The sequence below is a fragment of the Cydia amplana genome, chromosome 27 (genome assembly GCF_948474715.1).
Source record: "Cydia amplana chromosome 27, ilCydAmpl1.1, whole genome shotgun sequence".
NCBI lineage: Eukaryota > Metazoa > Arthropoda > Insecta > Lepidoptera > Tortricidae > Cydia > Cydia amplana.
This window is the reverse complement of record NC_086095.1, coordinates 786,640-809,225: the sequence shown is the minus strand read 5'-3', so window position 1 is coordinate 809,225 and position 22,586 is coordinate 786,640. Positions and strand designations below refer to the sequence as shown.

The 22,586-nt window shown below is 41.5% G+C and overlaps 1 protein-coding gene and 1 long non-coding RNA gene across 2 annotated transcripts; both read right to left on the bottom strand.

Moving 5' to 3' along the window:
- Positions 1–320: 320 nt before the first annotated feature.
- Positions 321–19,694, bottom strand: LOC134660364 (cytochrome P450 4c21-like). Its single transcript, XM_063516095.1, has 10 exons — positions 19,538–19,694; positions 18,711–18,800; positions 17,505–17,618; positions 9,269–9,454; positions 8,094–8,290; positions 7,027–7,063; positions 5,475–5,682; positions 4,597–4,748; positions 1,237–1,413; positions 321–505 (listed from the first exon to the last, which is right to left on the bottom strand). Exons 1-10 carry the CDS (start codon positions 19,692–19,694, stop codon positions 321–323), a joined length of 1,503 nt encoding a protein of 500 aa, XP_063372165.1.
- On the bottom strand, positions 5,816–6,137 carry LOC134660573 (uncharacterized). Its single transcript, XR_010097892.1, has 2 exons — positions 6,004–6,137; positions 5,816–5,960 (listed from the first exon to the last, which is right to left on the bottom strand). It is a non-coding gene; the product is annotated as an uncharacterized LOC134660573 (long non-coding RNA).
- Positions 19,695–22,586: the final 2,892 nt, after the last annotated feature.

Sequence of the window (22,586 nt, the reverse complement as noted above, 5' to 3'; positions counted from 1 at the left end):
ATAAATAAAATTACATACATCGTTACAAATTCAATTCCATGTACTCATTTATAGAATACAGAGGGTTATCCAACAAAAGGTTTCTCAATTTGCGCTTAAATGGTATTGCGCTTAAATATATATATATATATATATATATATATATATATACAAGAATTACTTACGCGGGGCAATGCGGCCAGCCTTCTGGGTACCCTACCAAGCAACCACGACCTAGGCCAAATTTTTTATTTAATAAGGTTTTATTTTAAGTGTTTTTATTAAATAAAAGTTTTACTCATTTAAATGTATAAAGACACATTTTGTCATTTATTCGGGTATCATAATGTTTTTCTCTCTTCTATCCTAACAGCGAAGCCGTCTGCGGCCTTCATCATGATGTCGAACTTGACGGGCAGAGGGCGCTGCCAGTCGGCTGCGCGCGCGCAGGCCGGGGGCAGCAGGCGGTAGCGCCGGAGCAGGTTAGCCAGGACCGTTTTAGCTGACAGCATGGCGTACGTTTGGCCTGGGATAATAAGTTTAAAATTAGTATCTGTACCTACTTAATAGCATAGAGAAATATATGTAAAGAAAGAGTGCGATTTCGATGAAACCTCTAACGATTTCGATGAAATTTGCTATTGTCCTATATCTGAGAAAACGCGCATTTCTCAGTTTTTATATGATTTCCGAGCAAAGCTCGGTCTTCCAGATATTATATAGAACACAGTGTGTTATCTAACTTATCTATTTCTAACAGAGTAGCTGAACAACAGGAACAGGGGCCTTACCATGATGCGTAAGTCGCATAGCTCCGTCCCGTAGCGATTCAGTTTAGGTCCTAAACAGAAACGCAATAAGGACATCATGAGAAGGCCCCTGGGTGCTCCCGCTTAATAAAAGCACTAGAAAACATTAAGAATACGAACATATACATATATATATACAACTTCTGACTGAATAGCTTAAAGCAGTGGTTCCTAACCTGGGGGTAATTACCCCCGTGGGGGTAAAACTGGTTTTTTACGGGGGTAATAAGCTAACCTAATATAACAAACGTACACGTTTAAATTTTTTATTACCATTGGGAGGAGGGGTAAAATCAGGTTCCCTAGTTAGTCATAGGGGTGACGGGACTGAAAAGGTTAGGAACCATTGGCATAAGGCACGATAATTGTGTGGCTGTGGTGCAATCCAACATCTTGTCCAACTCAGTCAAAGATACTTACCTACTTAAAAAATGTACAGAATACGAACCTATACAGTTTCTGACAGAGTAGCTGAACGGCACGAACTGCGCAGGGTGCCGCAGCGCCTCCATGAACCGCTCGGGACGAAACTCCTCCGCGTCGTCTCCCCAGTACGCGGGGTTGCGGTGCGCGCCCCAGATGTTGATCATGACGGATGTCCCGTCTACCAACGTTGCGCCTGATGCTGTAGAGTAAAAATGTACAGAATACGAACCTATACAGTTTCTGACAGAGTAGCTGAACGGCACGAACTGCGCAGGGTGCCGCAGCGCCTCCATGAACCGCTCGGGACGGAACTCCCCCGCGTCGTCTCCCCAGTACGCGGGGTTGCGATGCGCGCCCCAGATGTTGAGCATGACGGATGTCCCGTCTACCAACGTTGCGCCTGATGCTGTAGAGTAAAAATGTACAGAATACGAACAGTGTTTAAGCAACAGATTGCGTCAGCGCATCGCGCTGATCCACGCAGATCAATCTAGGGCATAAACCAGCAGAAACATATTGTCTTAGTTGCACTTTACACGGATGTAATACAAATAAGATTTACATATGTGTGCTATAGGTAAAGTTGTGTATATAAAGAAATGCAAATTGTAAATAAATCAGATACCAATTGTCCGTTGGTGTTTCACTACCTCTATACCCAAAACCTCTGCTTGCTCAGGGCGACACTCTGAGAGTAGAGGCTCCCATCCACCACCTTTTTACAGGAACCCTTGCTGTGGCATAAGACTCCTTCAGCCTTAATCAGTCGCTTGAGCCTGGGCGATCGGCAGCAAGTATCCATCCAAACCACCTTGATCCCCCCCCGTAGGGAATCCGTCTGTTACCGATAGGTCTCCCGGTACAGACATCCTTGTCATAGAATAAGTTAGGGCTAGGGAAGTAGGGACTTAGGCCAATAGGATCCCTTGCTATCGCCTCCCACCTTATTTTATGCAGTCTGTGCAGGCACATGCAACGCCTGAGTACCAGTTAATTCCATAACGGTTCAGTCCATTGAGTAATCCAGGTACTCGGCCTTAGCGTGTGGCTGTACATTTGGTCCTTCGAACCGGATATCCCTTAAGGATAACATTGCTATGAGTACATGGTAACTTAAGGGGTATCTGTTGAGTCGGTGATATTGACAACCAACCAGTCAGTAGTATCGACTATTAAATTCACCCTCCACCACTAGGTACGTTATACACCGCGACCTTGTTAACATTGTCCTCCCACGGTTAGGTATAAATTAATTTGGTAGGGTTTGACTGACAAACTTACAACATGGACGCTGTTAAACTCAACAACTTATTCTTGCGCAAAGTTTAAATTGCTAAGTATTCCCGAGCGCCTTAAGGTGGTTCGAGACCGGAAAAAATGTTACAATTGCATAAATCATGACTTGGCAGAGAAATGTAACAGTACAGTGTTGTGTCATTTTTGCAACACACCCCATCACCCAATGATCATCTCAACCAACCAACCAACCCAACCTCCCAACCAAGCTAAGCTACCAACCAATCCACCAACCAACCCACCAATCCACCAACAAACCAACCAACAAACCAACCAACCAATCCACCAACCAACCAAGCCACCAACCAACCAATCCACCAACCAATCCACCAACCAACAAACCCAACCACCACTAACCAACCAAACAACCAACCAACCAACCTACCAGCCAACCAACCTACCAACCAACCAACCCAACCACCGCCAACCAACCAAGCAACCAACCAAGCAACCAACCAAGCAACCAACCAAGCAACCAACGAAGCTAAGAATAGTGCAAAATCAACTAATAGATACGAAGGTCACAGAAAACTCAACATACATAAAAGGATATGGTTATTTCGCATTACAAGATATATACACTTTGATTCACGTGACACCAGTACCAAAGCAAAATAAAAAAGGAAAAGTATACAGTTTAGAAGTATATCACAACATAATTTGCGATGGAGAAAGGGAAAAAATTATGATCCAGAATACAGCTGTCATCCACATTGCAGAAAACTGTATTATCAAAACAAGAAGAAACATTCTAGCAGCAAGAAGAGCTAACACAATATCGGTGTTAGCAACGTTCTCAAGACAAGCCAACTTTTCATTAAATACAAACGAAACAACCAATCAAATAGAAGATATAACCAGAGATGAGGAAGTATTTGACAGCTCCAGAGACATATTTAAACATCTCACTAGTAACGAGAATTTACTCCAAAAACAATTAGACAATACAATTTGGAAACAACTTTATTTTCTCAAAGACATTATACATTTCACTACAGAGAGAAACATTTCATTTGGAAACAGATACAAAGTAACTTAGTAGCAATTAGTCTCGGTTCGTCATTAGCAGTATTTATTCTAATGATACTAACAGTTTGTTCTGGTCCAAAGGTCCTGGTACACATTCGTTCCTGCACAACCAGCCAGCGGTCTGCTCCGCTGTCCGCCGCCCCCGTCAGGTCGGCTCCACCGAAACCCAAGCGCCACAGAACAAACCCAACGGTCAACAGCAGCCAGTTCGAAGAAATAGAGTTACGTCCGATACAGCCGCTATAGAACAGCTTCCCATCATCCCCGCTGCCTTCGGGAGTCGCCAGGATGTTTAAGCAACAGATTGCGTCAGCGCATCGCGCTGATCCACGCAGATCAATCTAGGGCATAAACCAGCAGAAACATATTGTCTTAGTTGCACTTTACACGGATGTAATACAAATAAGATTTACATATGTGTGCTATAGGTAAAGTTGTGTATATAAAGAAATGCAAATTGTAAATAAATCAGATACCAATTGTCCGTTGGTGTTTCACTACCTCTATACCCAAAACCTCTGCTTGCTCAGGGCGACACTCTGAGAGTAGAGGCTCCCATCCACCACCTTTTTACAGGAACCCTTGCTGTGGCATAAGACTCCTTCAGCCTTAATCGGTCGCTTGAGCCTGGGCGATCGGCAGCAAGTATCCATCCAAACCACCTTGATCCCCCCCCGTAGGGAATCCGTCTGTTACCGATAGGTCTCCCGGTACAGACATCCTTGTCATAGAATAAGTTAGGGCTAGGGAAGTAGGGACTTAGGCCAATAGGATCCCTTGCTATCGCCTCCCACCTTATTTTATGCAGTCTGTGCAGGCACATGCAACGCCTGAGTACCAGTTAATTCCATAACGGTTCAGTCCATTGAGTAATCCAGGTACTCGGCCTTAGCGTGTGGCTGTACAAACAGATAATATAGTAGATTGTTAACCAAGGGATGAAAGGCCCTCCTTTCTGCCGAGGTTGGCCGAGGTAGTTTATTTATTAGTATATATGTTTTATAGCTAGGGATGTACGGGCCTTATCTCATAAGTTACGATATATTAGTGATCTTACGTAAAACCAAGTCGCTGTGCACCTCCCGCGCCACAATCGGCACGGGTGGGTACAGCCGCAGACTCTCCTTAAACACAGCTTCCAGATATTTCAGGCGCGGAAGATCCTCCGCCGTGACCGCTCGGTCCGAATCGCTGAATACCTCGCGCAATCTGGTTAAAAAAATAGTTATATGTATTTAGGGATAGTCTTATGTATCTTTCAGTAGGAGTAGCAGCGAAAGCGCTATTATTGTTTGTCCTTGTCACAGTCTCACTTTTTTTCCCACCATAAATTAGTATGGATTATTGTGGGCAACAAATAATTTCGACCAATCATAGTGTCGTATTGCCTATGTTTTGTCCCTCACGGACGCACGCGTGTACCACATCTATTACCATCTATGCCTTAGTTAGTGTAAGGCCTGAGTGGACGCTCGAAGCGGAGCGTTCGGCTGGGCGTGCAGCGTGGCATCGGACTCACAAGTGATGTGAGCAGCGTGCACTAAGGCCGCTCCTATACGCTTTCATATGTTTAACATGCACGCCGCACGCCCCGCCCCGCTGCACGCCCGAGTCGTGTCCACTCGTCAGGCCTTACACTTAGATATATGCCAATGGCGTTTGTGAAGTGTTCCCCGCTACCATCATGAAATGGCTGTTAAACTTACTCCTGATGCACTCGCTCCTGCATCTCAGGATGTCGCGACAGCAGCAAAGTAGTGAGGCAGGCTCCTGTGGCTGAAGTGTCACTCCCAGCGAGCATTATCACCATGCATAAACTTACTCCTGATGTACTCGCTCCTGCACCTCAGGATGCCGCGACAGCAGCACAGCGGTGAAGCAGGCTCCTGTGGCTGAAGTGTCACTCCCAGCGACCATCATCACCCTGCAACTTACTCCTGGTGCACTCGCTCCTGCACCTCAGGATGCCGCGACAGCAGCACAGCGGTGAAGCAGGCTCCTGTGGCTGAGGTGTCACTCCCAGCGACCATCATCACCATGATCTCCTCGCGTAGCTCCATGTCGGAGTAACCTTTATCCACGCCTCCAGACGATTCGATTATTACGTCGAGGAAATTTGCCCAGTCCGCTTTTTTGGTGTTTTCTAGAAAATAAATAAATAAAATAAAAAGCCTATTTATTCGGTAACCAAAAAAATTACATATCAACTTAAAAAAAGGTAGGTAAGTAATTTTTTTTAGTTTTATTTTGACCAATTAAACTAGTCATCATCTTCATCTTCCTCGCGTTGTCCCGGCATTTTGCCACGGCTCATGGGAGCCTGGGGTCCGCTTGGCAACTAATCCCAGGAATTGGCGTGGGCACTAGTTTTTACGAAAGCGACTGCCATCTGACCTCCCAACCCAGAGGGTAAATTAGGCCCTTATTGGGATTAGTCCGGTTTCCTCACGATGTTTTCCTTCACCGAAAAGCGACTGGTAAATATCAAATGATATTTCGTACATAAGTTCCGAAAAACTCATTGGTTCGAGCCGGGGTTTGAACCCGCGACCTCCGGATTGCAAGTCGCACGCTTTTACCGCTAGGCCACCAGCGCTTCCCTTGCGCGCTTTGACCAATTAAACTAGTATTTATAACTAAATGATTCGGTTAGGACCCCTCACGGATAAAGGCCTCCTCCACCTCTTGCCACCTTTTTGTCTTGTCTTGTCTTGTTTTGTACAGTTTTGGGCCAGTCCTTATGTCACAGGTAAGGACTTTCTAGAAAATAGTCTATTGTTAAACCTGTAACGACTGATTGGCAGTAATCAAGAACTAATCACTAACCAAGTAATCACCGACCCGATCGCAGACTCGATGAGAACAAGCATTTATTATAACAATCATAATACATAGGCAAAGGAGTAGATAATACCCCTACATAGGTATGGTAGAAAAGGGGTTTCAATCGATGTGTGGAAGGGAGGCACCGTCGTACCCAAGCCACCTGGCAGTGGACTTAAACCGGTGGCGTGTGCCTCGGATGCACATGCTGGTGGCGTGTATAACAGCGATACTGATCCTGCATCTCAGCCAGCCCAGTATGGTGCTTAGAGAACGGTTCCACCGTTGAGATATAGTTTCTGCCATATGTTTTATAAAGGTGCATAGACGCAGACTCGATCACAGACTCGATCTGTGATTACTTGATTTCAGTTGTCTCACCCAATGACCCAGGGCAGTCATTTTTCCACTTTTAACACATTAATTGCCACTCAGCCAAACAAGACATCCGCGCCAGGCTACAAAAATGTCGTCATATAAAGCTGTAGTACCACGATCCCGACTATCGGGTCGTCCGGCCTGGGAACGAAATCATAAAATACCCTATAGTCGGGTTTTCGGCACTGAATGTGTTAATTGCATTCTAAGCTTAATATCATCGTTCGCGGACGTTTCTGGTAATTAAAAATAAAAATTAAACAACTATTATTATTAATTTACTTACTGTTTTCTTTTATTTCCATTCGTTTATTATTTATAGTCTGTAAATAAGCAAAATTTTATGCAATGATATCGTTGGTTAACTTGTAAGCTCTGTATCCGTACCACGAGTTTGACACGGACATATTCGCTAGCGAATACGGAAACTAACTTAACAATGCATCTCCTTCGTACTAACATTGAGTTGACGCAGTCGCTAGCGTTCAAGAGCCAACGGGAGTGGTCATTTCTCCATACAAACGTACTCGACTGTTTCCTCCGTGGGTTTTGAAGCTAGAGCAATATTTTTTTGAACACAGATTAATATTATCAATATCTGTGTCGGACCGTTTTGCTTTTTTTTGATATTTTTGTTTTTTAAGGCGCTAGAGCCCTTCAAAAATGGCCAAAATGGCCTAATTTACTATGCCGCAATGAGAGGCGTGGTATTCAAAACTGATATCCATTAGACAAAAAAGCAAAACGGTCCGACACAGATAATTTCATAATCATTTAGATTTCCAAATTTGGTTACGATTGGTTAAGTTTTGGAGGAGGAAACAGTCGAGTACGAAACCTCGATATTTGAGATTTTTACGCAGGATTTTTCGCCTTGTCCTTATCGCACTAGTTTTAGGAGCCGCTGCCGTTAGCGAGACGGGTATATTTACCTAAAATATTTAAATCTCAGCTCCTGTTGGCTCTTAAGGCCGCTTAAAACTCATGGTGAGGGTACAGATGTATAAAAAACTAGATGTATAAAATCATCGATAGTATATTATAGTATCAGTAAATTTATTTAGTAGGTATTAATTATCAAGCAGAATCGTTTGCGAACGATGCTATAGCTTAGAAACAAATTAAAAGTGTGGGGTCTCGGTAGCTCAGCTCAGAGCATGGACTAGTGATCCAGAGTCGCGGGTTCGAGCCCCGCCCAAGCCAGTGAATTTCTCCACTTTGTATTTATTTCTAAGCGTATTCTAATTTTATTTTGACATGTAAATGGGCTTTATGTATAAATGAGTATGAGTATGAGTAAATAGCATCGTTTGAAGACGTTTCTGCTTAACACAAAATTAACTTAATAAATACCTTGTCTAAAAACGCATTGGCGCCTTCCAAATGCTTTTGAAACTCTTTATAAACGGGCATATGCTTGTAAACGAAGTTTGGATGCAGCCACGGCTGCAGAATCCGCTTCGCCACCATGTGTGTACACGCGTCTATTGCTTGCAATAAATAGTGCCCCGGGTTTCCTTGCGAGTGCAGTTTAGTGCCTATTGCAGACTCTGCAAAATGGGTCGTTTCTCAAAAATCTCATTCCCCTGGCCATATCTATTCGCAAATAGGGCATTTTATGCGAAACTCTCCGTAGGGAGCGCCACTCCCACAATCAGTCACAATCTAAATGTCTACCGCAAACGAGACAGTCGAAATTTTGTTATCTAACCTCTCTATCACTCTTGCATATTCGAGCGATAAAGAGACAGATAGCCGAGTTTCGATTTCGCGTTTCCCGGTAGGCCCTTTGTAAACAAACCGCCTTGATGTATCAATGTCACATATATGTTAGTGTCTGTGAAAACTTGTCAAAAACAGTTTAAGGCACAGTATGTATAAGTTATATACTTTATGGTTTACTAAATGTGCTGGTGCTGCACTCTGGCGGCAAAACATTGCAGTAATACTCCCTATTACCAGGAGATTCCGCTTAGCTTAGCTGTTTTGGTTGTAGATGGAACTTGGCACGAGTTACACACACACACCGAAAATGAGTTACTAATAAAGTGGAATCGCCTGGGAATTTGCCAATAAGTAGGTATGGCCACGAATGAGGTTTTTCGGTTTTTTACGTGATAAGTGAGTTTCCTTGCGGTGCGCGGTGGTTCTTAGCTATTTCAGACCAACATTACAGTCCATATTTGTTAGTTATCCCTAATCTGAACGGGAGATTTCTAAGTAGAAAGCATGAGAATTTTCTCATGAAAGTTTTCAGAAATTTTGTACGGTTTGAGAATGTTCTGTAACGTACACATTGCTAGGTTCGCTTACCACCTACTTACCACCAACAGAATCGAATGTGTAGGTAGTGCTGTATTGCTAGGATCGCTTACCACCAACAGAATCGAATGTGTAGGTAGTGATGTATTGCTAGGATCGCTTACCACCAACAGAATCGAATGTGTAGGTAGTGATGTATTGCTAGGATCGCTTACCACCAACAGAATCGAATGTGTAGGTAGTGATGTATTGCTAGGATCGCTTACCACCAACAGAATCGAATGTGTAGGTAGTGATGTATTGCCAGAGTGAAAAGTCCCCTCGGTCGACCTCAACCCTCATGAGGTCCACCATTATAGCGCTCTGAGTGTGAAACTGGGGCACGATTCTGTTCAAGTTTTTCAAGCTGTAGAATGGAGCATTAATTTTTCGGCGCGGGTGCCAAATGTTTACTGTAATAAGTTTTAAAAGAAAAGTTTTAAAGAAAAACGAAGCACTATACCTGCTATCAACTATTAATACTCGTATTACTACGTATAGAACCGGCACAGAGAACCAGTATTTTGCGCCATGAGTTGTTGCCGGCCGACAACAAACTATGTAGGCGGAGCGTGAATCTCGCGACCTAAACGCGTAAGCGCCATGAATTTCACGCCGCTTACGACGTTTTGGTCGCGAGGTTCACGCCCCGCTCCCCTCGTCTACAGGCGTTGCGACAGTGATAAAATAACTGTCACTTTTTATCACCGCGGGACAGAAAGTGACGGACATCGTTTTATCACGCTGTCACGGGCCGTTGTTACCACGCACGCGCTTCAGCAAAGACGCTATTCTTTTCCGCCTAGTGACGTAGGTAAAAGTCATCCAATCGCGCCTCTCCAAACATGCCCGAGGCACCACAGTGCTTTGGCAGTTCCAACAGCTAACTTTAACTGTCCATCAGTGGACAATGTGTCTTTTTAGGGTTCCGTACCCAAAGGGTAAAAACGGGACCCTATTACTAAGGCTCCGCTGTCCGTCCGTCCGTCTGTCCGTCTGTCACCAGGCTGTATCTCACGAACCGTGATAGCTAGACAGTTGAAATTTTCACAGATGATGTATTTCTGTTGCCGCTATAACAACAAATACTAAAAACAGAATAAAATAACGATTTAAGTGGGGCTCCCATACAACAAACGTGATTTTTGACCGAAGTTAAGCAACGTCGGGTGGGGTCAGTACTTGGATGGGTGACCGTTTTTTTGCTTGTTTTGCTCTATTTTTAGTTGATGGTGCGGAACCCTCCGTGCGCGAGTCCGACTCGCACTTGGTCGGTTTTTTTAATAAGGTTTATGAACTGTCAAGGGGCCCACTGATTAACAGTCCGCCGGACGGCCTGTCAGTTAGAACAAAAACTTGACAGTTCCGAACAGGGATGTTGCGAACATCCGCATCCGCATCCGCAACCGCGGAACTTCCGCATTATTTTCAACATCCGCATCCGCATCCGCATCCGCATAAAATCGATGCGGAGCTTATGCGGATGCGGATGTCGAACAAGTCGGTACAGGAACGTCTTAGCGGCGGCGTAAGTGCTAGGTAATTTCGTCATTACTTATAACGAAATCGTCTAGATCCAGAAAAGTCGGCGAAGTTACTGTTTATTAAATATAACGCACCTATATTCTTGCTCAAATACTAAACGTTTAGTTTTTTTAAATGAAAAAATACTAAAAATGTAATATTTGACGTTTTCTAAGTACCTAATCTTGACATCCGCATCCGCATCCGCATCCGCGGATGTGAGCCTTTAAATATCCGCATCCGCATCCGCATCCGCGGATGTCAAAAAATCTGCATCCGCAACATCCCTGGTTCCGAACAACTGAGAGGCCGATACCGTCCGGCGGACTGTTAATCAGTGGGCCCCTTCAGTTAACAGTATGGGCCGGCGATGGTACTGAACTCTCAGCGTATTATAGGCCCTCTGAGTAAATGTTGCCCACAGACTGCTATACAATAATAATACAGTATAATCTGATACCTTTAAACGAGCAATTCTTGTTGTTTAATGAAACCATAGCTTTCGATACATGAATAAACTTTTATTTAAATGCACTTTCCAAAAATACATTGGTCACATGCTCACATGGTAAATCGGGAAAGAGGCCCGAACAGGGGGGGCACCCACGGGGTTGCCATATAAAAGTGAAACGTTCCGTTACATATAGGTATTTATGTGCCTTGTATGGTACATAAGCTGCGGCCAGCGCAAAAGCTTCTACGAATTACATTTTTAATACAAAGAAAAAGTTTTTTTTTTTACTACTATAGGTATCTTATCTATATCTAAGTTTAAGTTTTATTTATGCGAGTATTACAATACTTAACTAATTGCTTGTATTAGAATCCAAGCGCTCCCACCACCACAAACATTCTCAATGGAAATGAAAAAGTAACTACAATACTTAATACTTAAATCAAGTAACACAAAAAACCATTCCGAATGGAAATGAGAAAGTAACTACGATATTTAATACTTAAATCACGTAGCTACCACCATACTTAAATCTAATACATATCTACTACTCTATAGGAAGAGGGCACACCTTCATAATGCTGGTACGCATTATGTAGCCGTTTGATGTTTTAACATCAAGGGCTCGAACTTTATTGTCTCTCCCTGGATAAACGCTTACTATTCGACCCATTGGCCATCTTAAGGGTGCTATATTGTCTGACCTTAACACGACCAATGAACCCACAGTTAAATTTGGCTGTTCACCCCTCCATTTGGGACGATTTTGCAACATAGTTAGATACTGTTTAGACCATTGCTTAAAGAAATTCTGTTGGATTTGCTGGCATTGCTTCCAAAAGGAAAGACGGTGAACAGGTTCATTTACATAATCAGGTTCAGGTAGACCCGTTAGTGAGGCTCCTGTCAAAAAATGCGAAGGAGTCAGACATGACATATCATTAGGATCAGATGACATACTAGTGAGGGGCCGAGAATTCAAGATCCCCTCAATCTGAATTAATACACAATTTAATTGTTCGTATGTCAATACGCTGTTACCTATCACTCTTTTTAGGTGATACTTAATGGATTTTATCCCTGCCTCCCATAGGCCGGCAAAGACAGGGCTATATGCAGGCACAAATTTAAATTCAATTTGGTTATCAGCTGCATAATTGTAAACTACACTCTTATGCTCAGACGAGTTATGTAACTGGTACAGCTCCTGTAACTGCGTATTGGCAGATCGAAATGTGCTAGCGTTGTCGCAAAATATCTGAGATGGTTTGTTACGACGCGAAATAAAACGTTTTAGACAACTGAGAAAGTTTTCAGTTGTCATATCTGAGGCCAGCTCAATATGAATGGCCTTTGTGACAAAACACACAAAAATAAGCACATATCCCTTGTAAAGTACTGGTTTTCTAACGCGAGCAAACTTTAATGTGAAAGGTCCACCATAGTCAATGCCAACCTTCTCAAATACTCTTGCTACACGCACTCTCTCTTTAGGCAGAGATCCCATCAGCTGGGTTGCATTTTTAGCCTTAAGTTTAAAGCAAATAATACATTTATGGATTACACCTTTAATTTCTCTAAGACCATCAATTAACCAATACTTTTGATTTAAATGAGCTAACATTCCCTTTTGGCTAGTATGCAGTAACTCTTTATGGGCCTTGAGTATAATTAATTTTGTGATATTCGAGCCTTTAACTAATACAATTGGGTGTATTGTTGAATAAGACAGCTCAGAGTTTTGTAAGCGACCACCTACTCTTAACATGTCATTTTTATCTAAAAAGCAATTTAAGGAGCTAAGACTGCCCTTTACAAGCTTTTGGGCCTTTATTGAGGCGATTTCAGCTGCATAGTTATGATGCTGATCAATTTTGATAACAGTATTTAAAGCTTCCTCAAATTCAGTAGGCAAAAATTCACCCTTGCTCCTGTTTACTGCATTTAGTCTACAATTTTTACAAAATCTTAAAACATATGCCATTATTCTTTTTATTTTATCTATATTTGAGTACTTTAGCATAAAGTTAAACTGACCTTTTACGTTCACATTGAGATGACACGACTTATATGTGCCTTTTAATTCAGGTACATCTAAACGTGCTCCCAAATTTGTTTTTTTATGCTCATAATCAAACCCTTTTAAAGAATCTGGGCCATGCCACCATAAATGGTTTGATTGCAACAAATGTGGTTGCACCCCTCTCGATATACAGTCAGCAGGGTTGGACTCAGTTGGAACATAGAACCACTGAAAATTGCAAGTAAGCTCATTTATCCTTTTTACCCTATTGGCTACGTACGCTTGCAATTTTATTGGTTGTATGTCCAGCCATGCAAGGACAATTTTTGAGTCTAAATATAAATATACATTAAGCTCAAACGTATCTTTGAGGAGGTTATACAGTCTGTTTACTAGCATCGCTAGTAACAAAGCACTATTTAATTCCAATCGCGGTGTGCTCAAATCCTTGTTGATTGGACTAATTCTGGATTTTGAGCATAATAAATTGACCGAAACACTGCCATCGACATTTATTACTCTTAAATATACTGCACAACCATAAGCCATGTTCGAGGCATCTCCATATCCAATCAATTCAAGTTTTTGAGCACTCCTGACATCAATGTGTCTATTTATTTTTATACTTGACATTTCAATAAGATTTCTAGCAAATAGCTTCCATTCTTCATTTAAATCAGCCGGGAGATAATCATCCCATGACAATTGCAATTTGCAAATTTTTTGTAATATAATTTTTGAATAAACAAACACTGGGCCTACAATTCCCAGAGGGTCAAAACATTTACTTATGAAAGATAACACTTGCCTTCTAGTATATATTTCTTGTACATTCGTTTCGGGACAGTTAACAACTAGTTTATCAGCCGATACATTGTAAGACAGGCCGAGAGTTTTCACGAACACCTCATCTTTATCCAAATTTACGCTATCGTCAAAATTTAATTTATCTTGAGGTATTCCCCGCAATAACCAATTGCTGTTGGCGCACCACTTGTGTAACTCGAAGCCGCCTAACTTGAGCAAGTCTATTAACTGTGCCTTCATATCTGACAAAGTGTCAATATCGTCATGTCCGGTAATAATATCATCTACATATGTCTGCTTGTGCAGTACTTCCGCCGCAAGCGGAAAGTCTGCCCCAAATCTTTGTGCTAATTCAAGCAAACATCTTGTGGCCAAAAATGAAGAGCTTTTCTGGCCGTAAGTCACAGTTTTTAATTGCAAGCATTGGATGGGGGTGTTAACGGAATCCCTCCAAAGGATATTTTGTAACGACCTATATTGAGGCTCAATTAAAATCTGTCTAAACATTTGTTTAATGTCAGCAAGTAATGTATATTTAGGAAACCTAAATTGAATTAAAATATCAAATAAGTCCCCCTGGACTATGGGACCGTTTAATAAAACGTTATTTAATGACAATCCGCTTTTTGTTAACATACTTCCATTAAAAACTATGCGTAATTTTGTGGTTTTACTTTGGTCATTAAATACAGGGTGATGTGGTAGAAAGAAGACCACATCATTTTTCAAGTCATACTTTGAAATATCATACACCTCGGCATGGCCTAAGTTAATATATTCATTAATAAAATCTTTATATTTTTTGTAAAGTAAATTATCCTTTACTAATCTTTTTTCTAAGTTTAGAAATTGCTGCAACGCACAAGAAAATGAGTCGCCTAACTCCAGTTTGGTCATTGGTAATTTTAAAGGCAACGCAACTTGAAATTTGCCATTATTTAACTTTACAGACTCCTTGAAAATAGTTTCAGCAAGCTCCTGTTCTGTATTTTCTTCAGGCAGTATCTCTGGAACCTTTTCTGACTCCCAAAACCTTTTAAGGCTTGTTTCAAGTTGCATTGACTCAGAATCATAAACGGAATGAGGTTGACTGACCTTATTTACCGCAAACAAACATGTTTTCTGTGTTACCGCGTTCACAGTGGGCACCGCCCCTGCTATTACGTGACCAAACTGGGTGCTGACTAGGAAGGGACCATCCAAACTAAGCTGCCGGACCTGGTGCTTCAGCGTCTGAAAAAAGTAGTGACAGCCCAATAAAATAGTGATAGGTGCTTGTTTGTCAAATTGTGGATCAGCAAGTTTCACATAACTGGGAATATTTAATTTGTCTCGGTGGACTATAAATTGAGGCTGAGGATCTGTAATTTCATCCACAACACTACATTTAACCTTCAGTTTAAAATCATTTACGCATGACTTTACATTAAATTCTGCCATCTCTTTAGACACGCTTGTTCCCTTGCCTATCCCCGTTGCAGCATTACTTTCCAAATAGGTAGCACACTCAAGTTTATTAGCCAGGCTTGCCACAACATATGACACCTGACTGCAGCCATCCAGTAGCGCCCTAGTCCTAATATAGGTACCATCCTTTGCCTTAACTAATACCTCAACACTGGGCAAAAGTTCTTCTTTGTGATTACTACATACTAACGCTACCTTGCTAGTTGACGGCAAGCTTGGTGGTTTGTCCTCTTCAAATGACTCTGAAATTTCAGTGTCCTGATGCAAAAGCGTGTTATGAGGTGCTTTACACACAGCACATTTAAAATTAAACCTACACTTTTCATCATGCTCATTAAGACAAATCTTACAGAAACCTTTGTTCTTTTCAATAAATTGGACCCTATCATTAGCATTAGCTAATTTGAATTTAGGGCATGTATATAACCTGTGTACTTGAGAGTTACAATACTTACATTTTATTTTATTTTTCTTTTTATTTTCAACGCTTGCCTCTCGGCTAGTTGCCAGAGAGACCCTCCTCGGCCTCTCATGTTGTTGAGGGCTCGAGGACTGCGACAATGTTTCTAGAGCTGCAGCCTTCTTTTCTATAAAAGTATAAAGTGCATCTAATGTAGGCATGTCCGTGGACTCCTGCTCTAAATAAAAGGACCTAATCGTGTACTGGTCAAGCTTCTTTTGAATAATACAAACCAATAGACTATCCCACTGCCCAGTTTGCAGGTCTAAACTCTTCAATGCACCAAGATGCTGCTTGACTACACTTAAAAGATTTCGTAAGGCGACCGGAGTGCATTTGGTTATGGGGGGAAAGTCTAGAATATTATTTATGTGGTGCGTGACAACCCTTGCCCTATTATCATACCTCTGTTTTAACAAATCTAACGCAATGGGGTAATTTTCGCCCACGAGGGGTAAATGTTTTATTACATCTAGGGCTTCGCCCTGCAAAAATGAGGTTAAATAATACAATTTATCACACTGTGACAGGCTCGAGTTTTTATCAACTACCGAATTAAAGAGATTAATAAAGTGTTGATAGTCGCTTAATTGCCCATTAAACGTACTGATTACTATGCGAGGTAGTTTTTGAAACCCTTTGGCGATGGAGGAATGCTCACCGTTTGTGCTGCTGGTGCCACTTATTAGCTGATTCAACCCGGCAAGCAGCTGACAATACTTGTCTTCCATTATGTCATAATCTTCCTTGTCATTGGGGTCCAATATTTGGATTTCGATTGCCAACTCCGAGTATTGATTAAAGGCCGAAATAAGTCGGTCCTTTTTCACCTTCATTAGCTCCAAATCTGGATCGGCTCCCAAGCCGCTGAGAAATCTCTCTGTCTTCGTAATTACTCCCTTACACTGGCCTCGACAGGCCACCAGACGTTTTAACTCATCCATATTTTACGCAGATTGCACTATAAATAGGCAACACGAACGAAATATTATGGTATAACACCAAAAACAGCAAATTATGTTCACTAGAACCACGCGGCACAAAATGTATTGTATTGCGATCCCGTCTTCTTTCAATATGAAGAGGATTCTTTCAATATGAAGAGGATTCTTTCAATATAACCCTGTCACGAAAAATGATCACCGTGCACGATCAATAGCCACTCGAACAGATACCTCCTTCACACGGCCGGTTTACGCCAATAGGAAACCCTCCCGCGTAGAGAGAACACGATGTACGGCCGTTGCGCTCGATGACAGGTACTATTACACCGCTGCAGGCAAACCGCCCGAAGTAAACAGGTCACCGCGCTGGTAACACGCACTGTATGGCAGCGCGTATTGCAGTTGGTCGCGTTATAGCACGACCACGACGATATCGATAGCTCACCCAAGGGGCAATATTATAATCGCCAAATAACACCAAATATGATGATTGCACTGACTCTAAATATTAATTTAGGCCTCTCGAAGGACCAATTTCATGTTTAATGAAACCATAGCTTTCGATACATGAATAAACTTTTATTTAAATGCACTTTCCAAAAATACATTGGTCACATGCTCACATGGTAAATCGGGAAAGAGGCCCGAACAGGGGGGGCACCCACGGGGTTGCCATATAAAAGTGAAACGTTCCGTTACATATAGGTATTTATGTGCCTTGTATGGTACACTTGTATATTTATTTATTTATATTAAAGTAATAATAACACAATGATACTCGTACCTGGTGCAAAGATGGATCCGTTGCCTATTGCCGTCCTGGTGAACTTCAGAGTGAACTCGTCCTTAGCCAGGCAAGTCTTAGAGACAAGCTCGATAGCCGAGGGGTCGGTAATACCTGCTCGGTAACAAAAATAAATCTAATTACAGTACAATCTCACTAATCCGGCACTAATGCTGACACGAGAGAGCCGGATTACACGAAAATTCGGATTACTGGAAGTTAGAGTAGGTAAATCTGCATATTATGTTGATGTTTTTTAGCAAATTTTATTAAAATACTAAATTCAAACAAAACAAAACGAAAAGTGTATGAAAAATGTCTACCCCAAACTTTTTCATACACTTTTCGTCGGGTAGTTGCACAAATCTCTGTTTTGACATTTTGCTGGGACATCAGTTGGCCGCGACCACGACCAGTGAAACCTGTGTCGAAACGTCGGTATATAAAGGTAATTGAATAAATTTCGCGTTAGACCCGTCTATAAATGTGAGTTAAAACTCTACTGTTGTACACCAATTTTAGTGTCGGATTACTGGGTATACCGGACCATCTAAGTGTCGGATTATCGAGACTTCACTGTATTAAGGTATCGAAAGTTCAGACAGCAGAGTTTTTGAAAAATCGTGCCACTTTTTTAGATCACAATACCTACGCATTACCTAATTTTTTTTAACGCGAACCTAGAAAATCGAAATATTCTTACGCGACAGAGATGCGTAATGCTCTTTAGCCAGATAACGAAATGTCTGTGCGGAAAGAGAAGAGTCGTGGAATTTATTGGGCCCCGTACATAGGGTTGCCAGATCGAAAGGCGCTATTATCGGGAAAAAATATCAATTTTTCGGGATTTTGGGCCTTAAGTCGGGAAAATGAACCATTCAAATTAAAATAATTGTATTAAAAACAACGATATTTTACATTATTGGCACTACGTCAGCTGCTCTTCCCAATCTCGCCAAGCGCGCCCCGCGCTCGCGCTGACGGGCTCGACGCGGTTCGCTGGTTCGCTCGACAACAGTTTAGAACTGAAATTATTGTTTTATAACGTGATGCTGTTTTTCGGGACAATTTTCACTTTGTCGGGAATCGGGAACACATGCTAAAAATCGGGAGAATCCCGCCGAATCCCGACCATCTGGCAACCCTACCCGTACATTGCACGACTTCTCTTTCCGCACAGACTCTAATTACCCTGGTTATACTCACAAATGAACAGTCTGTTGCCCAACCATGCACTTGAGAGACCGCCATATTGGTTTGACCATCGACCCATTTCTTGCAGATAACTCATTCGATCTGAAATAAGCAATGGCAAGACCATGGTGATTCTATATTATTATGTTCCATCAATTTTATATACCTATGTTCTACAGACAATAAAGAAATTATGAATTATTATGAATTACGAATAAGTTTTTGGCAAAAAATTCATTATACTGACTTTCACGATTTTTCATCCAAGGCTCGGAACCGGTTTTTTCTTCATACAAAAAATACCGGTATTATTTCGTTCTTTTTCGTTCTATGGTTTATTATTTCATTTTTAATGGGACAATCTAATAATACGAAGGTGTTACCTAAATACATGATTTATGCCTACGTAAAGAGCATAAAATAAATGAAAATATTGGGCTATTTTGGGTTTTACAAAAAAACCGGTTCCGAGCCCTGTTTTCATCATCATATATTTAAGAGTAATTTAAAACTCTTGTCGGTGGAGCAATTTGCATGTTTGGCGGTCTTCTGCCTTCTCTTTGACACCCTGATATTTGTCCTGATACGAGAAGATGTTAAGTTTTTCCTTTTTCCTTTATTTGATTCATGTACGCTCTCCTTGGGCTTCCCTTCTACCTCTTTGCTTCAACTTTCCCTATCATGTTTTTGATAAATTCGTCGTGACGTATCAGGTGCCCCAGCATCTTTCCTCCTTTCTCCTACTATACGTAAAACCTCTTCGTGAGAAAGGAAAACCAAGAAAGAGCCTTGGTTTTCCTTTCTTCTTACATCCTTCATTTCTAATGGAAATAACCTACCTTCACTGCTCCCAATGAACATGAGCGCATGTCCAAATATAGGATAATTGTTCGGTAAGCCGGGAATCTCTGCCTTGAGCCGGTAGAGCCTCCTTCGAGACCATCTGTAGTACGCGGCGCCAAGTACCGCCACCGTCAATACTAGCTGCCACAGCATTCTGACCGCTTTGACACGATACTGGCATAAGCTGTAAAAAAAATCCAAAAAAAAAATTTGGTACAAAGCTTTTATCTCTGACTGTACTTTTTTACCCGGGGGAGCATACACCTGCTGCGTGTGTGGCCGAGGGATCCTCTCTCGTATATGGCTTTACAGCCACGAACACAAGTGTCGTAACCGGGATGCTGCTTAAACATCAGAGACAGATGGTAAAGGCCTATTATTATACTTTTTCTCAAAAATGGACGGCAAAGTCGACGTTGCCGGTTAAAAAATAGGTCGCGAAGTGCGTAGTTTATGGTCATTCAAAAAATTTAAAAGTTAAAAACATTGCAGTCTCGATTTCGGGACTGCAATGTCGCATACAAATTCCATTATTTAACGAGTTCCAAACTTTTTAAAACTTTAAATGGCCATATCAAATGAAGGCATAGGTCCCTTAAACAGCCAAACAGATGATCAGCACTTATTATTATAAAGCCTATAATAGACTATCGCACCGCACCGCGACCTTGGAGCGTCGCACCCATAAGTGAGAGCGAGAAACAGATATCTCTTTCTCGCTCTCACTTATGGGTGCGACGCTCCAAGGTCGCGGTGCGGTGCGATAGTCTGTTATAGGCTTAATGTTGGTACCGCGACTATTTAGGTGTCTCAAATAGGTTGGCGTATTTTCAGCAGAAAAATACACTTCTTTTTTTTTTAAATACGGCAAGAAATTTTTTTAATAGTTGTATTTTCTCTGTGAAAATTAGAACGTTGCTGTTGTAAGCTTGGAGGATACAACTAAATGGAGTAGCCATTAACAGGCTTTCCCCTCTGTCGAAAATAGGCGGCCAACGGTCATACACAATGTATGGACTGACGTTTATCTGACATGGCTATTTTTACGTTACGCATACATTTGACGTTCCCCTCCCCCGCAAAAATCGGCAGACTGTTTTGTACAGAAATTTACAGACATGGCGTCTCCGTTTGATTATATCCTCCAAGGTTGTAAGTTCTGTAAAATATTTCTATTTCTTGCACCATTTTTGAGAAAAGCACTATATATGACTCGGCTGGAAGGCTACTTGCTGGCTTCGGATTCAATTAAACGGACTCCCAAGGTCGTCCGTTTAAAACGAATCCTCAGCCTGCAAGTAGCTACTTCCGAACCTCGACAATAATGTACTTACTATTTTACCACAGGCAACTAATACTCATCGGGACAATTCTAAAAACCCCAAACACAATTAGGTTGCGTTGTTGCGTCACAGAGTTCATCCTGTCTCCGTCATCAGATCAGCTCGATGGTAGGTACCATAATATTGCATTGTCACCCGACTTACATATGTATATATGTACCTACCTAAGTATATGTACCTATGCACATTTTCAGCTCAATCGGAAATCAGGAAATGGTTAAAATTTAGCTTCCGAGATTTGACCCACACTAGCCATAAATAGCTATAGCTTGAACCTATAGGTTGTCTGGAAGAGATCGCTTCTTAGCGATAAGACCGCCTGTTGTTGCTTAGCTCGTTATGTTAATTATAATAGAGAATAAAGAATATTACTACTACTAGTAACAAACCAACATCCATACCTACTACTTAATCCATACTATAATATTATAAATCCGTTAGTGTGTCTGTCTGTCTGTTACCTCTTCACGCTTAAACCGCTGAACCGATTTAGTTGAAATTTGGTATACAGACACTTTGAGTTCCGGGAAAGGACATAGGATACTTTTTATCCCAGAACTCACCCCTCTTAAGGGGGTGAAAAGGGGGGTTGAAATTTGTATGGGGAATCAATAACCGGTGAACCGATTTAGATGAAACTTGGTATGCGGATAGTTTTAGCTGTGGGGAAGGATATAGAATAGTTTTTATCCCCGAAATCATCCCTTTAGGGCAGTGGTTCCTAACCTGGGGGTAATTACCCCCGTGGGGGTAAAACTGGTATTTTACGGGGGTAATAAGCTAACCTAATATAACAATACAACAAACATACACGTTTTATTTTTTTATTACCATTGGGAGGAGGGGTAAAATCAGGTTCCCTAGTTAGTCATAGGGGTAACCGGATTGAAAAGGTTAGGAACCACTGCTTTAGGGTGTAAAAAATGGGGTGGAAATGTATAGGATTAATTTGGGGATGAATAAAAGCAGATTTGTTTAAAAAGTACGGTACCCAATACCCAAATTACTCATTCTACGCAGACGAAGTCGCGGGCAAAAGCTAGTACTAGTATAATGTTGTATGTTATAGGGCAAGTTAAATAAAAGCTTGTAAATATAACTAGTTTTCTTTTAAACCAACCTATATTTAAACTATTACTTACCTAAGTACACTCCAATTTTCCTGGTAATATTTTATGTGTACCTTCTACTATTCACAATAGGCAATGTGAAGTTATTTGCCATAAAGAAAACCTAAAAAGGAGTTCGCAATAATCTGTAGACTGAGAGCTATCTTCGGAAAATGGTATATTTCTATTTTATACTACACTAGCGACCCGCCCCGGCTTCGCACGGGTTAACAAATTATACATAAATATCGTTGACATAAACTTTCCTCTTGAATCACTCTATCTATAAAAAAACCGCATCAAAATCCGTTGCGTAGTTTTAAAGATCTAAGCATACATACAGACAGACAGACAGGGAAGCGACTTTGTTTTATACTATGTATGTAGTGATATAATCACGCCTATTTCCCGGAGGGGTGGGCAGAACCACGGATTTCCACTTGCTACCTACGATCCTGACATACCTCTTTCGCTTCCTACACTTTTATAATTAAAATTCCTCATACACGCTCTTAGAGCAGTTTCGCACTACGTCCGATCCGAATCCGTGAAAATATTAGAGATGCAACGGATAGTTGTTTGGCCGGATACCG

Bases quoted from the DNA above. Each gene is read 5' to 3' on its own strand.
- LOC134660364 (XM_063516095.1), bottom strand. From the start codon at position 19,694: ATGCTGTGGCAGCTAGTATTGACGGTGGCGGTACTTGGCGCCGCGTAC. The intron at 7,064-8,093 runs GTATTTATTAAG...GCTTATTTACAG, and splicing joins CCAATGCGTTTTTAGACAAG to ACTATAAATAATAAACGAAT. The intron at 1,414-4,596 runs GTAAGATCACTA...TTTACTCTACAG, and splicing joins GCACAGCGACTTGGTTTTAC to CATCAGGCGCAACGTTGGTA.